This window comes from Etheostoma cragini, chromosome 3 (genome assembly GCF_013103735.1).
Source record: "Etheostoma cragini isolate CJK2018 chromosome 3, CSU_Ecrag_1.0, whole genome shotgun sequence".
In the NCBI taxonomy this organism is placed as follows: domain Eukaryota; kingdom Metazoa; phylum Chordata; class Actinopteri; order Perciformes; family Percidae; genus Etheostoma; species Etheostoma cragini.
Window position 1 is genome coordinate 783,710 of NC_048409.1, and position 19,274 is coordinate 802,983.

At 41.5% G+C, this 19,274-nt stretch overlaps 1 protein-coding gene across 1 annotated transcript in view; it reads right to left on the bottom strand.

Moving 5' to 3' along the window:
* Positions 1 to 5,517: 5,517 nt before the first annotated feature.
* cog6 (component of oligomeric golgi complex 6) overlaps positions 5,518 to 19,274 on the bottom strand; it is a 31,768-nt gene continuing 18,011 nt past the window's right edge. Inside the window, exons 9-19 of the mRNA XM_034867054.1 lie at positions 18,199 to 18,327; positions 17,023 to 17,114; positions 15,503 to 15,567; positions 15,290 to 15,381; positions 13,184 to 13,301; positions 11,965 to 12,096; positions 11,025 to 11,192; positions 9,177 to 9,278; positions 7,672 to 7,725; positions 7,491 to 7,570; positions 5,518 to 5,807 (exon numbers count right to left, since the gene is read on the bottom strand). Coding sequence (XP_034722945.1) covers positions 5,660 to 5,807; positions 7,491 to 7,570; positions 7,672 to 7,725; positions 9,177 to 9,278; positions 11,025 to 11,192; positions 11,965 to 12,096; positions 13,184 to 13,301; positions 15,290 to 15,381; positions 15,503 to 15,567; positions 17,023 to 17,114; positions 18,199 to 18,327 — 1,180 coding nt within the window. The 3' untranslated portion in view covers positions 5,518 to 5,659. The remainder of the gene's footprint in view (positions 5,808 to 7,490; positions 7,571 to 7,671; positions 7,726 to 9,176; positions 9,279 to 11,024; positions 11,193 to 11,964; positions 12,097 to 13,183; positions 13,302 to 15,289; positions 15,382 to 15,502; positions 15,568 to 17,022; positions 17,115 to 18,198; positions 18,328 to 19,274) is intronic.

The following is a 19,274-nucleotide window of genomic DNA, read 5'->3' on the forward strand; positions in this document are numbered from 1 at the left end:
AAAGCACCTGAACACACCTCCCTGTAAGACCAGCACGCCCAGTATGCACCTGAACACACCTCCCTGTAAGACCAGCATTCCCAGAATGCACCTGAACACACCTCCCTGTAAGACCAGCATGCCCAGAAAGCACCTGAACACACCTCCCTCTAAGACCAGCACGCCCAGTATGCACCTGAACACACCTCCCTGTAAGACCAGCATGCCCAGAATGCACCTGAACACACCTCCCTGTAAGAGCAGCATGCCCAGAATGCACCTGAACACACGGCAACTGGATGGGACATTAACAACTGCTTCGGACTTAAACTAGCAAAGACACTTGTGTCGATCTTTGCGCCGCGCTGCGCTGTTCTCTGCGCTCTGGGTGTGTGAAAGCTACTTGTTGTAGTGTGCTCTAAAAAATGTTTTGGGTCAATCCTGAAAAACACTTCAAGGAAGAAATAACACAGCTGATGTGAGACAGAGACTACATACAAAGCATTGACCTCATCCGTTTACCATACATATACAAAAGGTAGTGTTTGGCAGATCTGTAGTAGACATATGCTGCTGATGTACGTTTCAAAAAACACAAAAAGGACACAATAAAAACAGACTAGCTGCCACAACTTGAAGAGCACAGGGCCGCTGCATCTGCACGCGGCGCCATCTTAGTGCAGAACCAGTGCGGATGTTGCCGCTTTTGACTGGATCACAGCCTCCCACCGTTGCGTCACCTCCCAGGCCCTCTGGCGTCAAAACACAGCCGTGTGTAATGCAGCTATAGTTAATGCTCACCGCCATGTTTGTTTACTGTCCCTGAGCAGGGCTACATGAAAGTGGGGGGAGCGGGGCTTTGGCCATGACCACAGTGACAAGAACAACCCCTGTCCATTTAATCACTGCCTTTCTTCTTCTGCTGCACCCTACCCAGCTCGGCCCTGGTCTTTTTCTCCCCACGATGGGAGTCACGGGACTGTCCTTTGAAGAAGCGCACAGCAGGTCCACATTCGGACCAATGAGAGCGGGAGACCGTGCTCTCTGTGTGAGTAATGATTGACAGCATGTTGGATTACTCACAGAGGCATTAGTCATGCTGAATTTGTTACATGTTCTTGTTCTCTATTCTGTACGTGTGAATAGATCTCTCTGCGTGTCAGGGTTTATGGGTTTGGTCGTGTGCTGGTGGCAAACCTGATGACCAGGTTCGGCCAAAAAAAAAAAGCATCTAAATGTTCTTCGGGTTTAAATTCTCAGGAATTATTATTAAAAATCTATAAGTGATGTGAATACACATCTCACATCTCATAATATCTTTATGGTTCAATAAAAAAAAAAAAAGATATGTTCACGCAGATAAAAAGACACAGGAGATTTTTCGACTACACTGGACAGATCTGGTCATAAGCAAAACAATTCAGAAATCACTGAACGTGCTTGTGCTCGGCAACAGGACTCGGTACAAAGTGTTCATACCAGCGAAAGCAAACAAATGTTTCTGCTGGGAGGAAAAGCTTACACAATGAAGTATCACAGCCACACGCAATACTGTACAAGCATTCTGGGGCACCATCGGGGGGTCCAACCTTTTCCAACAGCGTGAGGGCAAGGCAGCTCCATCATTGGCTAATGTTTGGCAGGAGAGAGCCAGTCATCTCTACGCTCTCCTCTCATCCCACAACTAACCAAACACTGGGCTGCCAGTGCCTCTGATATGCTTTGTTTATCAGGCCACCTGGACATGCATCTGGTCAGCCAGGGAGTACGCCTGTCAATAGCAATGCCAGATGGACATGCATTAATAACTATGTGCCAAAATCACAAGCTGTAAAGATGTAGTTTTGAAGTTGCTCAAGCTCTGTGTTGTGTCAAGTGCACTGAATGAAATGCTAATTATGGTGACGGGAACAGCAGAGAATCAGAAAAGAAAATTAATTACTGCAGACTACTGTTTCAGGTCAGTACTTCACAGTGCCCCCCTTCCTGTGCCAATACACAAATTACATAATAGTTTCCAAAGAGAAAGAGCTTTGACATGAGGTCCTTTCCGATTAATAAAAGCAATGTGGAGAGTTGTATTGATATGAGGCAGGAGATATTTGATCTTCATAATAAGCCAAGCACCACGCTTGAAGCAGCTAGAGCACAAAGCATGGAGAGCACAAAAGTTACATAACTAATGTCTCTATTCTACTGGGTTTAATTAAGTATGTTAGCGGTGAGGGGGATAAGTGGCTCAACTCAAACCAAGAATTTGGTTAGGTGATGAAATTCAGAAACAAAGCATCCTGCAATTATTAACTCCCATTAAAGACCCATTACACATAATGATTGATAAATTAGATTATCCAGAGATAACCGCACCTCCTCTTGCAGAAAGTTTGTGTTCAGTGTTTGAAAAGCAGAGGTTAGGGCACAATGTAACTGTCAATTATCTGTAAGTACAGCACAGTTTGGGAAATGACATGCTTCCCTGCTGTATGTGTTCCCTGTGTGTAAAAAGCATATTGTGAGGACGCTGTGCATAAGCATAGTTGCATTTTACAAATAAGAAATAATATGCTGCTAACAATGAAATGCTGCGCTATTGACTCTCCTTTGTAAGAACGGCACACCCATGGGCGCAAAGATGGGCGCAGGTGCATTTAAACTAGACACTTGCGTCTGGTTTTGCGCCGCACTGCACCGGGTGCAACATAGGGTCCAGAGAGTGGAAGGTGAGGGACATCCGGCGTGTGAGCCACGCCCCAGATGTCAGGCAATTATCCTGGAATGGATGGATTTTGTTGATCCAGACTAGTATTTACTTATTTATTTATAAAAATGTATATTTCATTTTCAATATTCTGTCCATGCTACTTCTTAGGATTGGGTTATGTTTGATCAGAACTAGTTTAAAAAAACATGTTCAAACACAGATTGAGGTAACTCACAGAGATAACTAAGGAAGATGGGCGTTAACGGCAGTGACAGTTGACCCAGGCTCTTCACACAAATGTTCCAAAAAACTGTATCAGCAACATGACGGCAGCACCCTGAAGACAAATTAGCTGTGTCATTAGTCTATTAGCCGGGAGGAGGCCTCGGGGAAGACCCAGGACCAGGTGGAGAGATTATATCTCCAACCTGGCCTGGGAACGCCTCGGGATCCCCCAGTCGGAGCTGGTTGATGTGGCTCGGGAAAGGGAAGTTTGGGGTCCCCTGCTGGAGCTGCTGCCCTCGCGACCCGATAACGGATAAGCGGTCGAAGATGGATGGATGGATTAGTCTATTCAGCTAATATAGTTAGGCTTATCACTGTAAGTAGTGTATTTAATTTCCAGACAGAAGTGCTGATGGAGCAATAGACACAACACAATCTTTTTTTATATACAATGACTTTGTTGTTGTGACTAATATGTAAAAAAGTAGCTCTTCCCACATCTGTCCTGAATTGCAGTGTGTCTTATATGCAGTACATTAGAACAGCATCACTATATTGTGACACATAAGCCCATTATTCCTCTTGTTTAACAAGTGACCAAATCCTACTCGGGAGGAGCATATCATTCATTTCCAAGCGAGGAAGCAACTCATGACACAACATTTCTAAGCCTGAACATGAAGAAAGAGCAGCATTAGTTCAGTAAGCATGCAGTATTCTGTGCATTTATTTCAGTCATTTTTCCTTTCAATGTTTCTGCAGAGGCAATAGATAAGACTCAAGTTGTTAGCTCTGGATTGACATTAATCATCAGTCACTGGAGCGAGAGGGAAAAAAACCTCAATATTATCCTTTAACCCAGATTCCTGCTGGTCTCATGCTTCAGCAGGCCAAAGCTTGATGACCGCTGTCATATGGAGCGGATGATGGGATGAATGTTTGCCACCCTGCTCACCACTACCTGCCTCTAAGTGGTGACTCCATCACCTCTCACATCTGCTAACTCATTAATACAGCCACCGGCAGGGAAAAAAGCTCTCACGTGCTGAACTGTGAAGGCCCACATGTATTCACACACAACCGATATGAAGATGACTAACTGAAGACGTGCACTCTGTGTATTGTTACACATGAACAATATGTTGTTATTCAGTAATCCTATGTCTCAAACATCATCCCACTCTACCCCAAAGAGTGGTGTGTAAAAACGCTCAAGAATCCAGCTTGTATTCAACCTGAGCCAAGCAGAACTGGAAGAGAGACAGAGCTGGTCTATTTAAAGGACTTAAGAGCACCGTCCAGATGCTGAACTTCGTGGTATTCCATTTATTCCTAGTACTCAATGTTCTGGCCAGTGATATCTGAGTAACATCCGGTGAGCTGGGGAAATCCTGGGTCTCACTGCTGGCAGCGCTGAAGAGATCTGCCTGCTGCCATGAACCTTGATGTCAGACATCAGAAATGAAATGCTGCCTCTGAGGCCAGATCCCATAACAGCAGCCTGGAACAATGTTTACTTACCTTTACTGTTTCGGTTGTGCTTTATTGGGGAGTATGTGGGCTGGGGGGTGTCAGTTTTCACTGTTATGATATTAAATGCCATCATGTCACAACAGTGGGGTTTTATTTGGAGAGAGATGAAAAATACCACAATTTGGGGATTAACTTTACTGTATGTGCATTTAGAAATTACTTAAGAGTGTGGCTACTTTAAAGATGATATAGCAAATAATTCCGTTTGGATGGATCTAAATGTGTGAAAGCTTGAGATTGTCCTCGTGAAACCAAAGCCTTGTAAGTCTTTTATGCATGAATTTCATTTAAAACGAGAAATCGACAATGCTATATTCCTTTATTACAGGTACCACTGCATTAAATATAGAGTACTTTTCATATTTTAAAACATCAGTTAAAATATTTAAAAAAAATACATGACTAAAAGGTATTTTGGGTCCAAAAGACAGAACATTGTGAGAAAGTTAGTTCATATGACCATGCAATCAAAAGTGAATATGGGGCTTAATGTTGTGCTAATAAGAATACATAATTTATTTCTCCACCTATTTAACACACCACAATGTGTTTTATATTGTCACAGTTCATCTAAAAGGTAGAATTTATGGTAATTGATTAAATCCAGTAATATTATGGTCTGGTTTAAACATCTTAGTCAGCATGGTAGACATTTTTTTAAAGCTAAGCGAGATGATAAAACAGAGTTTCCCCACAATTCAAAACCGTCGAAGAAAGTAAACAACGCTGGTGTTGAAGCTTCTTAGGCTCCTCTTAACATGGTGCCAACTGTTCCTAACCACTCTAAAGTGTGGAAAAATAAGACGAGTCTCATTTAACCTTGTGATTTATATAATACTCAATGTTTTTATAAAAGAAAAAAAAAATTGTTTTGTACAATTATGGACATGGTAGAGTACATGGTGGGAAATCAGACAGAAAAAAGGAAAGGTGCTGTACAGAGAAAAACAAGTTGACTGTCTGCAGCAGTGCAAGTAAATGGATCAGATAGATATATAGATATATATATATATATATATATATATATATATATCTATATATATATAGAGATAGATAGATATATATATATATATAGCCCGCGTTCCCCGACTTTAACAACTACCTTTATAAACATTTGTGGTATCATGCTGTACAAATTACATAGCTCTTTAAATAACTGGCTGTTCTTCACTGGGGCTCACCTCATGTTTTTGAGATCACCAGGTGTGACAGAAGTGTCTCTCAGGACAGCAAGGCCTGAACCTGCTGAGGTGATCGGGGTAGCAGGTTCTCAGGGTCTTTGTAGCCGTTAGCTGGGCTGGTCAGCGCGCTGTAAACCTCCCCATAGGCTCTGCACACCAGCTCAGTGGACTGGCGGAAAATCTGCTCCCTGCATCAACAGATAACACTCTACATTTATATACTCACGGAACAAAGTACCAGCAGTGAGCGGCCCTTTTACATTTCAGGTCTAAATCAGAAAACAGAGCTATGCTGTGATTAGTCACTGACCAAGAGCTGAATAAATTAGCCATGAGTAAGAATTTGTCCTCATTACTTTTTTTGTTTTGTTCAGTGACCATTGTGTGCCCCCTGTGTCAACATGAGTGGCAGTATGTGGTGCACACTGCCATCTATGGATACATACAGCATAAATGCACAAGCATCAGCTGTCAGCCACAGCAGCATCATAAACTGATTCAGCAAAAAAAAGACCCCCTTAGACTATTGTCTTCCAATGTACAGTCTTGTTTTGGTCTTTTCTTTTCGAGCTCCAACAACCTGTCAATCAAAAGAAAACTATTTACCAACTACTTTGATTCTCGTTTTGGTCGTTTTTCCACCCAAAAAGCCAAACATTTTGTGGTTTCAAGTTCTCAAATGTGAGAATTTGCTGCATGGCTTGGTCATTATAGTAAATTAGTTTTTTTTGTGCTGTTGGTTGGACGAAACATTGCAGTTGTGGCACCATTTTCTATGTCATTGTTAAAAAAAAAATCTAATAAACAACATATCTTGTTCTGCTTAATTGGACTTGCCTATCATTTTAGATCTTATGTACGTTTTTGCCTTAAAATAGTTTGCCATAACAATCTCAACATGTACCATTGACTGAAGGACATTATGTACTTCTAGTGGAGTACAAATGGAGGATGCCACAGTCGGACCGAAGAGCCCAGTGAGATGACTCAAGGACACAGTGGGAGCACCTCGGTTGTATCCAACTCAGGCTCTTGAGATCCATATTTTTAATTGGCCCACAGAGAACACCAAACCATAGTGCTTGTGTATAACACCTTGCTCCATACCAAGTGCACTAACACGAAATGTGAAACAATGGGAGTCTGAAAGTGCATTCCCATTACTTGTGCACTCCAGAAGTGTTTTCAAAGGGCTGGCTGGTGTTTTTGTGTATTTAGGTGAGCAGAAAAGCAGACTTGAGAGATAGCAGGAGTGAGAGAGAGAGAGAGAGAGAGAGAGAGAGAGAGAGAGAGAGAGAGATGGAGGAGAGAGAAATGGAGGAAGGAGAGGACGAAACGAGTGTGAGTGAGAAATGGACCAGAAGCTAATTAATGGCGTCCTGCCCATCAGTCCTCCCATGTCCATTAATAGAGAACATTAACCTGAGGTACAGAGTGCTCCTCAAGCCTGCTGCACTTCCCAGTAAACGTGACTCACAGAAAGAGCCCTCCAATGTAGCAGCTGGATTGAGCTAAAAGCATGTGCATTTTCTGATCAGTAAGACAAATACAGGCAGTCCTGCCGAGCACTCTCTCAATGTGTTGGTGGCTTTGGCAATTTAGCATCCAAACTCGCCATGCATTTATTGTAGTCGAGTGTTTTGTTTGGAGTGCAGTAATGATCATATTACATGTAGCAAACTAACGAATGTTGAACATTATTAGTCCAACGCTCCTGTTCTATTTGTATCACTCTGTACATGCTCTTCACCCTGATGAAACACATGTTGATGCGATTTGTAAACATTTAACATCTAGCGTGAATATTGCATGTTTGCTATACTTTCCCTAAATGGAGAGAGCTACTATCAACAATCGGGACAGGGACTCACTTGATGGCTGCACTGAGCAGGAAGTTAAGCTGTGGCATCACAAGAGTGTCCGGCGATGACAAGTAGCGATCGAACTGGACCTGTTTGTGCAAGAGAGTTATGAGCAGGTGATGAGTCAACGAGTGAGAATGTACTGATTCATGCAGGAAAATTTGCTTGGTCAATACACAGTGTAACTCACCATAGCTGCTTTCACAGAAGAGCTGTCCATGCTGGGGAGGAGGGACAGAGGACCCTAAGACAGACAGAAAAGTATACATCAGCTTAGGATCCAACTCAAAGTCACTGTGTTTCAAGAGCGACAATGTTGAATCCCAAAACCAAACACCAGTCAAGGGGCTGAGGTCCTTTAATTATTTAGGTTGGCAGGCGGTGTTGAAACGCTTTCTTCCTTTCTGTTCACGTTGTACCTCAGCAGCTACTGAAATGGACAGAGGCAGGGACACAATGATGGCTGGATGAATAAGTTTTACTTTTTAAATGGCTGATTGGTTGGTCAAATGTCATGGGATGTTGCAGCACTTCTCTATTAAATTATATGGAATTAAGACGTATTCATATATTGATATCTTTTTGCCAGAAAACAGTTTAACATTTAGCCCTAATTTACAGTTCTGGGAAAAGAAACTGTTCTGAATACACTGAACTTGAACATGGTGAATCTTGATTACTTAAACGGCGAAAAAACTAATCTTGATAGGTAAAGCCATGACTTTGTGAACACATCAGCAGGTACCTTCAAGGCAATTAGCCAGATTGATTGCCACTGATTATCCAGAATGGCAACATTAAGTCAGGCTTAAATGCCTAAATTGCCAACATTAAAAGCATCAAATAGAAGGCAGTGCAAGGGTCAAAGCTGTGGTGCAGTGATTTTATGGGGATATGGGCACATTAACAAACACACTATAAGCCTGCAAACTCATCTGCTGGCTGCAAGCCAGTGCAGTTTTAATTACTCTTTTCTTGTGCCTGACTGTTCATCTGATGAATCACAGAAATTAAAAGGGATACAACTTTAAGCAGATAGTGAAAGCAAACCTTAAAAGTCTTAAATAAACCTGGGGATTCTTTTCAGTCATTGACATCTGGTATGCCGTCGAGTGTGGACCGCTAGACTTAATCTTTTCAAACAGAAGACTATTTAAAGCAAACCCCGGGACAGGCCACCCGAGGAGAGAGGTAGTGTGCAGAAGACTGACAGTTCTTGATTGAGCTTTGCGTTGAGCTGCAGCAGCAGCAGCAGCAGCAGCAGGGTGTGGTGTGTCCTGACATAACCCAGGGTTTCAAGACTCGCATGCTAAACCGCAACTATGGCTCTCAGTCAGCCCAGTGGCAAAGTGTGTTACAAAGAGGGAGGGAGAGAGGGAGGAGACTCCAGGGCATCGGCTCCCTCATCAGCACAGGACAATTCTGGAGAAGCTATAAAACTTGTAATCTGATCTGACTCTTTCTGTCCATTCCTCGACTGAACATGTGCAAAAAAATGCTATTATGCCCTAAAAAAAGATATTAGTCATCTGGTTACCATAGCAACAGTAGTGTAAACAATAGGGTTGTAACTGTTTAGGATAAAATACAACCATTAGGGACTCTAAAAGGAGTGATGTGAGAAACAATATCCCCGGTTCTATAACTTCATGAGTGAGTGCATGTGGATGTGTGGTTAAGTGCTGCGTGTGAGACCTGGTCAGGGTTCTGGACACAGCTGTAGATGTAACTCAGTCCGGCCCTGGTCAGAACGTAGGATGCCTGCTCGTTGATCAGAGTGTCAAGGTGAGCCTCGATCTAGAAAATGTGGGAGAGAGAGTGGCTTAACATCAAGTCCGAGCCAGCATTGTGAATCAATGGTACTTGTGGTTAATAGAGAACCACTGTGCCATTGATAATAAAACTTCCACAGGAGCTCTTGTGGTGCTCAGTTACAAAAGACAGGCTAAAAATAGAGAATAGGTGCATTTTAGCATGAACAATACATGACGCACAGCCTTCTATGAAACAGCAAATTAAATCTTTTTAATAAAAGATTTGGGTTCTATGGGTTTTGAGTTATGAAAAGAACAAGAATATTTTTTAATGACCAATACTCCTATGCACAGACAATGTTATGACTGTATGCTGAGATTTAAAGTTGAATGATTCAGTTTGTCTTGTGCAACTACAGTGTGACCTGTCATTACTAGTTTCATGCCCTTGACTAATTGCATTGAAGTGTAAAAAGTTACTTAAATATGAACAAAATCACCTAATTAATCATATAATTCTTATGATATTAATATTGGTCTTTCAGGTAGTGGGAAGGGTCCGACTGACGGGACATGAGGGGGGGAGTGGTTAAGTGCTCATTTAGCCTGGACAGTCATAGGTGTGTGCTGTGATGCGATTTTGGAGGATGTTTCTTCCAGCGGGAGGTGAGTCGAAAAGACCGGCGCCAGAGAACGGCTGTGGAACACGTCTCTAGGTGAAGAACACTACGAAAGACAACAGGACCAAAATACTTTCTTGTTTCCCCCACCACAAACTTTGGTATATACACCTTTTTAAAAATCTGAAGTGAGAAAACAAAAGAAGGATCTGGTCTGGCCCAGTGACACGCCGTTGGAGTGTAACTCTCGCCAAAATGCAAACCAGGGTCTTTGTGTGAATGTATCTGAGTCAAACTTTAGGTTAAAAGCATAATAGGACGGAAGCTGAACTTTTAAGATAGACTGTATTTTCTGTTTTGGTAAAATGGCCTTTTGAATGGGAGAGCTAAGGGCGCTCCTATGATTGCATCATAATCACTATTTTTACCATCCACAAACAGTGTCGATCTCCAAATGTGGATGAATGGACTCCATAGAAGGAAATGTCATTCTTATTTGAGGCTACTTTTTCAACTACAAGGTCAATTTTGTTTGTCACAAAGGACAAAACAACAAATTATCCGTGCATTGATATGGAACTAAAGAGCTTTCCATCTTGACTCTCCACCATGCTACGTTGCATTCGGAGATCGACACTTTTTGACTGGCAAAATGGCGGCGAGCGGAAAAAACAACTGCTAAATCTCAAAACCTTTTTAGTAAACTTTGTAAACACAAACAATGTTCTAAATGCTGAGGTCATGAGTCCCTGGTGATACTTAGAGCAAAGCCTAATGTTGTGTTGAGACGTTTTAGTAATTAAAAAATAGTGATTTTTATGCTTTCATAGAAACAAGAACAGGGTTAATCTTAAAAGTGGCCTTTTATTCCTTATTATGCTTTTAAACTAAAGCTTTACTCGGGTACCCGTAAAGAGTTACGCTTTAAACACCGGAGCGGTCCCAGAGGCAGTCGTGATCGTCCAAACCTAACGTATCCGTCTGAGGGGGGTCAGTGACAGCACGCAAACCCCTTCAGAAGTAGGAAAGCCTCGCTCTAACCCAGGTTGGCAGAGGGATGTTTTTGTTACCGGCTAGGTTAAACTATAGTTGCGGTGGTCTTTGAGGCTTTAATGAGCCCGGTTAGCTTTGCACGTTCAAAACAATACTCATTTACTATGAGGACAGACCTGGAACTCAAGCATCTCAAGCCTCTTGTCAGTGAACTCAAAGAGAGCCAGGGTTGTCTTCATGACATACAGCGAGTTGACCATGTATGTAGCCATGTCAGCAGTGCCCAGGTTACTGGCAGACACAGTGCATAACTGCAGAAGAGGATCCAAGATGCAGGAGAGCACCTGGGAAAGACAGAGCACAACAGAACCTTAAGAGATATGTGAAGTATCACTGGCTTTGGTCAACGGGTGAGAAAAACTAATAGGAACACATTTATCTGAGAGGGGAATTATGGGAATTGTTGGGTCTTTGTAAATTATAGTGTGGTCTAGCCCTACTATATCTGTACAGTGTCTTGAGCTAACTCTTGTTATGATTTAATACTACAAATACAATTGAATTGAAATTTACGATTAACTGCAATTGGTAAATTGTGTGCAAAAAAAATTTATTTGTATTTGGATTGTCATTGAAGCTCTAATCAATTCATTCATTTTTTTCTTCTTTTGTTATTGTATGTTTACTGCAATCACCTGAGAGAGAGAGAGAGAGAGACACACACACACACACACACACACACACACACACACACACACACGAAAAGTAACTACAATTGCATACTTTGAATTGTTTTTGAATCAAACATCGATATCGATTCAAATCGTGAGCCTAAAAATTGTGATTTTTTTTCTGAATTGTACACACCTAGTAAATAAGACAATGGAGGGAGACAAGTTTTACTTTCATCAGAATCAAAAAAGCATGTATCAGAATCAGATTAAAATAAAGAAGAAGAAAAAATTCCAAGCAACACAAGGAAGGAATTAAATACATTTTCCTTCGCTGCATACATAAACAAACAGATATACCTTAATATATACAGTATATTATTGAAAAATAACATATACAAAGAAATAAAGAAAAAAGAGGCTGCATGGGTAAGAATCAGTTTACCTGAGCAAAGTCAGCCTGGCGGGCATCCAGGGGAACCACTGACGAGTCGTGGGAGGCCAGCACCTCCCTGAGGAGGGAGAGTGTCTGAGTGAGGGAGGCTGTAGGTCCCAGGTCTGCAGGCGGTAGCTCCACCTGCCCAGGCACAGTCAGAACCAGACCAGGTGTCAGTAGATGGAGCGAAAGAGCATTTTCCACATTGTTAAAGCATTGAGTAAGGCGTGATTGTGAAGGTCTTCATTTTTGCAATAACTCTACATTATCCCGCTTGTTCCATGTCTACTTATTAAAGAAATCAATGACTTGACACAAAATACGGATTGAAAAAAAGGATTTTATTGATTTAAAAATGATCCTCCAAGTCTATGATTAGAACTGCGTCCATAGCAACGATCTGTAATTCACAGTAGCGGTCTGCTACACTTAAATAACAGACTGTAAAATGCTGTAATTGACCAATCAGAATTGAGTATTCAACAAAGCCGCGTAATAAACATCCCTAATGAGCAGCAGGATAGACTGGATATACAACTGCTTCCTGCTGCTACTGAGAGCCTCAGCTTGCTCAGAGTCAGTAGAGCTTTTTTTAATGAAAAGGGTTTTGATTTCATTGGCTTCTGGATACACAACACAGAACTGAGGCCAGCCACCGTTGTCTACCTAATAGAGCAAATTATGAGAAGGCTGTGTTCCTGGCATTAGCTGGAATTGACACCAAAACCCTGAAGGCCTTCAATTGGATTAACACCGAGCTACAGGGATAATTCTTGTAACTGCTATTGATCAAGACACAGCCAGCATGTTATGTGGAAAAGCTCCCGCTCGTGCTGAGGTATATTCGGATGGCAATTTAACTAAAAAGGTAACACGTTTGGTGTTTTTTGGCAGCTAGCACCATTTGGATGCTGTGGCCAGCAGGCTGAAACAGTTCACAGGCATAGGGCTTCAGAAATAGCCCGATTGTATTTAAGGGTTTTGACGCTAAACTGAAATACACAGTGTGTGTGTCCACGGGTGAATACTGAACTTCTGTCATTTAAGGGATTTTATCAAATAACATTGCAAACTCAATAAAAAAAAAAAAAAAACACACATACACATGGCTTCTTCTCCTTCTGCTTTAGTGATGGCATTGTTTCCTAACAGTCACTTTGTCACAACTGTACAAGAGAAAACAATGTTGTGGATTATTCAAATAGAAATAATCTTACTCCTACTGTACCTTGTCCATGAGTCTGCTTGCATGAAGGCTCAGGCTGTTGAAGAACATCTTTTTGCTGAGGATGTGCATTTCTTCAATAGTGATGAGCAGTGAGGCCACACTGGTCCCTATGATGGAGCTGGACACAGATCAAACACGTGGACAAGTCAGTTAGGACTGCACCTGGTTATTAGTTACATTACCAATTATGTTTTTATTTTGAGTCATCAAAAAATGGTTAATAGTAATCTACAAAATGTCTAAATATAGCAAAACATGCTCATCACAAGTGCCAAGAGCTCAAAGTGAAATCTTAAAACTGATGCATTGTACAGATGACAGACAAAACAAAAGGTATTTAATTTACAATGACATAGAAAAGCAGCAAATTCCCAAATTAACACCAAAAAAAACAACAACAACCAAAGTATGTTTGTTTTACAAATGACTTACAGTGGTGTAAAAAAGTGTTTGCCCCCTTCCTCATTTCCTGTTCCTTTGCATGTTTGTCACACTTAAGTGTTTCGGAACATTAAACCAATTTAAACAATAGTCAAGGACAACACAAGTAAACACAAAATGCAATTTGTAAACGAAGGTGTTTATTATTAAAGGTGAAAAAAAATCCAAACCATCATGGCCCTGTGTGAAAAAGTGATTGCCCCCCTTGTTAAAACATACTATAACTGTGGTTGTCCACACCTGAGTTCAATTTCTCTAGCCACACCCAGGCCTGATTATTAACACACCTGTTCACAATCAAGGCATCACTTAAATAGGAGCTGCTTGACACAGTAAGGTCCACCAGAAGATCCTTAAAAGCTACACATCATGCACAGACCTAAAGAAATTCCGGAACAATTGAGAAAGAAAGTAATTGAGATCTATCAGTCTGGAAAGGGTTATAAAGCCATTTCCAAAGCTTTGGGAATCCAGTGAATCACAGTGAGAGCCTTTATGCACAAATGGTGAAGACATGGAACAGTGGTGAACTTTCCCAGGAGTGGCCGGCCGCCCAAAATTACCCCAAGAGCGCAGCGACGACTCATACAAGAGGTCACAAAAGACCCCACAACAACGTCCAAAGAACTGCAGGCCTCACTTGCCTCAGTTAAGGTCAGCAATCATGCCTCCACCATCAGGAAAAGACTGGGCAAAAATGGCCTGCATGGCAGAGTTACAAGGAAAAAAACCACTGCTGAGCAAAAAGAACATCAAAGCTCGTCTCAATTTCTCCACAACACATCTTGATGATCCCCAAGACTTTTGGGACAACATTCTGTGGACCGATGAGACAAAAGTGTAACTCTTTGGAAGGTGTGTGTCCAAGTATATCTGGCGTAGAAGGAACACTGCATTTCATAAAAAGAACATTATACCAACAGTAAAATATGGTGGTGGTAGTGTGATGGTCTGGGGCTGTTTTGCTGCTTCAGGACCTGGAAGACTTGCCGTGATAAAAGGAACTATGAATTCTGCTGTCTACCAAGAGATCCTGACGGAGAATGTCCGACCATCTGTTCGTGTACTCAAGCTGAAACTAACTTGGGTTCTGCAGCAGGACAATGATCCTAAACACACCAGCAAGTCCACCACCGAATGGCTGAAGAGAAACAAAATGAAGACTTTGGAGTGGCCTAGCCAAAGTCTTGACCTGAATCCTATTGAAATGTTGTGGTATGACCTTAAAAAGGCCGTTCACGCTCGAAAACCCTCTAATGTAACTGAATTAGGACAATTCTGCATAGATGAGTGGGCCAAAATTCCTCCAGGACGCTGTAAAAGCCTCATTGCACGTTATCGCAAACGCTTGGTTGCAGTTGTTTCTGCTAAGGGGGGCCCAACCAGTTATTAGGTTTAGGGGGCAATCACTTTTTCACACAGGGCCATGATGGTTAGGATTTTTTTTTACCTTTAATAATAAACACCTTCATTTACAACTTGCATTTTGTGTTTACTTGTGTTGTCCTTGATTATTGTTTAAATGGGTTTGATGTTCCAAAACACTTAAGTGTGACAAACATGCAAAGGTACAGGTAATGAGGAAGGGGGCAAACACTTTTTTACACCACTGTAAATGATTAATCGATTATCAAACTTGTTGCAGACAGTTAAAAGTCAGAATACCTGATGGTGTGGTGGTAGAACTTGAGAAGGTTGGACAGCTTGTAAAGCAGGACAGCACCTGGTTCAGCCACAATGACCTGTTCTATCCGGACCTGGGGGACAGAAGCAACACACCGACGTGACAATGAGAGCAGAAACATGACTGAGCACGATATCCATTTAAGGAGCTGGTCTCTTTCTTTAATAGCGTTTTGATCATATTTGGTTGCTCACTTTCAGTGGTCTGCAGACTCCCTCAGTGATGTGTCCAACCACCTCCTGCATGTTCTCATCCACATCTAATGTTGGAAAAAGACAGACAGAACATATTTCAGTCCACTTGAAGGGAACAATTTACAGGGACATAAATATTACAGTGGCATTTAAATACATAAACAAAATCATGGGCCATTGGCATACAGCCACATATTAAGCATATCCCTGTGTTCACATGAGTAGAAGTAAGCGTCTTTGCCATATATGGCGGCTGCCTCTGATGGCAGACATATCACAGTACTTTGCTACCCTCTTTTTGGGCATCCTAAACTGATGAAGCCCTTTTAAAACCAGCCCGTGTGTGCCCTAAGCTGCCGAATATGAAAACAAATAGGGCAATTTGGGATTAAATACTATAATTGTTCTGCCGTACAATGAATACATGCAAAATATTAACACTACAGAATGACATAGGGACACAACATTCATTCATTCAAAAATCCATTCCTGTATTAGTCTTAGGATGTGTTCACACATTCATGTCTTAACTCCAACGTTTACATTTCTGTTTTTGAGTTCACTGTGTTTAGGCTGATGAGAGCAATGCCATTATCCAAACTTAGGTATTAAGTATTTATTTGGCAGATGCACAACAATGACAGTGGTGCAGTCAACTTTTTCTTGTTCTTAGGCTTCCTCTAACAATGCTACTATTACATGCATGTAACATGTAGTAGTAGTAGTAGTAAAATGAGACACCAAGACATGAAATAGTGCAAAAGTTAAAACATAGAAAATAAATAGAATATATATTTAATAGAAGGTATAAATATAAATTATATAAATAAACTGTAATATAGACAGGATAAAAATATGAACAGGTAGTAGAGCCAGTATGCAGGTGGCAGTGTGAAGCCACACTGACACCTGCCTGCAGGGCTCGTACTTGTACTACCAAGTCAAATATCACATGAATTGTTAAGAGTGAAACAATAATCAAAATGAACTGCAGAAAACTACCCCAAAAAGGTGTAAGGAGATGCATGTTGACACTTGATAACCTGGATGTTAAAGCTCAGCATATGAAAATAGACCAAGGGCAAACCCCGGTCTGGATGGATCCCACTCTAGAGCTCCCCTTGGAGCTGTGGTCATTCTTAACTGCTATGAGAACCAAAAAATGTAAAAAATAAAAATAAAAAAATAAAAAAAGAGCACAAGATCAGTCCATCAGATGGACTAAATGTACTGGGATTAGATTTGTTCATACCCTACTGAACAACTGGTCATCCAAATTCTGTCTAATAAACAAGCTACCTGTACGTCTGTGTGCTGTTTGTTTACAGGTACCGGGTTCACTTTAAAAGACACAGAATAAATAGATGCAACAAGGCAAACAAGTCCAATGAAGGAAAAGTTAGAACAAAAGGGAAGAAACAGCTGGAGGTGTAATCTCAGCCCTTGAAATGTAAACTGTGGCATGAACCACAGATGATGGAGAACTGCAGAAGGGGATTAGAATGCAGGAATCAGCATACCTTGCAGAGTGACTTGTTTCAGCAGAGCTTCTAGGTGCTCTTTCTCCGACGCGGTGGCTTGGTGCAGCCAGGCCAGCATGTCGCCAACATACCTGAAAGAGCAATAAAACAACCTGTAATAAACAGTACGTCACTGAAGGGCCAACCTGCGGGCTAATCTTTCCACGACCAGGCCAAAGCTACAATCCAGGCATGGGTCATCATTGCGTTTCACACACAAACACACAAATGGCTTTTGGGGTGACATAATGCTGGAAAACAGCTAGGTTAAACTTGAATTATTGTGTGTGTGTGTGTGTGTGTGTGTGTGTGTGTGTGTGTGTGTGTGTGTGTGTGTGTGTGTGTGTGTGTGTGTGTGTGTGTGTGTGTGTGTGTGTGTGTGTGTGCTTGTGAGCGTGAGCGTATGAGGACATAGGAGGGTGAGAAAGAGCTTGATGTTCTTAGAATTGCTGATGCCTCCTATAAAGTGGAGGTGATTTTGTGTTTGTTACACATGGCTGGTATTCTGAGAAAATCTCCCCCTGGCTCCTGGGCATAGGACGAAGAGGGAAGAGGAGGTGGTAGAGCAGCAAACACAGACCCACTCAGACACTGATCACATTTAACATCTTCTTGAATTGGATTTTAAAAGTTAAGAATCTCTGGAGCTTGGAACTAAATCTATATAATAGATTTATAGTCAGGAATTACAAGATTTACAATCAAACAATACACTGTACAATACTTAAATAATTTATTAAAAGGGATAGTTGTGTTTTTGAGGACTTGTAATGTTTTACTGTTATATATTTAGACAACCCCATTGATTTAATTTGAATGTCTCTGTATGTAACATAGTTCGAAGTTCTGCAAAATGTTATATTTGTGAGCACGACACGTGTTTTTTTAAAAGTTCATGCAAAATTCTGATAACTGCAATAACAGTATTTTCTCCATTTCTCCAGATAACGGCATTACTACAAGAATTTTACAAATATACAGTGTGTGTGTGTGTGTGTGTATATATATATATATATATATATATATATATATAGATATAGAGAGAGATATATATTAGAAGGGGAGATCATCTTGATTTTTCCAATCTTGGTTTCTCCAATTTTAATTTATGTCGCTAAAATACTGAATTGGTTTTATAACAGTAGGAAATCTTACAAGATCTTACATGACATTTACCTCATAGGGTCATGTGAATGCATCTCTATGGGGCGGGGAGTCCCTCCCAGCCCGCCACGGGTGAGGGCGTCAATGAAACCTCGGACCACCGCACTCCTGCGCGCAGTCCCAAACTCATCCAGAGTGTACCTGAGAAAACAGAAGAGAAAGCCGGCAGAGTTCAATACCCAAGCCTCATGAGAAAGAAGGCGTCCGCAGTGTTTGTGTGCAGACTGTCTCAGAGGTCAGTCACTTAAATACATCAACAATGCAGGCAGCTTGTTTAAAAGGAAAGACTTTGAGGTTGTTTTGATTATTTGGCGGTTGCAGGCTATGTGACAGACTAAACAGAAGATAGGACTGAATTAAGATTCCAGGAACGCCGGTCTCCACTTTCTCAGCCACAACATCCCGGCCAGCGCATGGCCTTGAAACACTCCCTGGGTACTGAGACAGGTGCCTTTCAGACAACGCAGACAGACAGAATGAGGGTTTGCCATGAAAACATATCTTGGGGTAACGTGGGAAACTTTTCTTTGTGTTGTTTTGTTCTAGGGACAAAGCGACACTGACAGAAAGCTACAGGAAAACTGCGAGTACTATGACATTCTTTATACTACAGTATCGGACCACAAATTGCTTTTCTATGCAAGACGGTATAAATCATCATCATCATCATCTGCATGGATACTAACTGACTATTACAATGCTTTTAAAACATCTTACTTCACTTTATCATTATGTATTTGTGCTTGCCTTAAAATAACTGAGTAATGGACATTTGTAATACTTACTTGTGCTTGAGGCATTTTAAAGCGCTAAAAGGTTTTCAAGACCCAGATGTCATATAGTCGTCAAACTCTTTGTTTATCACCTAGCACAATAGAAAAACTTGAATTGAAAGAGTTAAATGAGTATTAAAAACCAAACAGTCTCCAGTGCCCTGCTACGCCCTGCTACATCCTGCTATGTCCCACTACGCCCTGCTATGCCCTGCAGTGCCCTGCTGCATCCTGCTGTGCCCTGCTACACCCTGCAGTGCCCTGCTGCATCCTGCTACGCCCTGCTGTGCCCTGCTACACCCTGCAGTGCCCTGC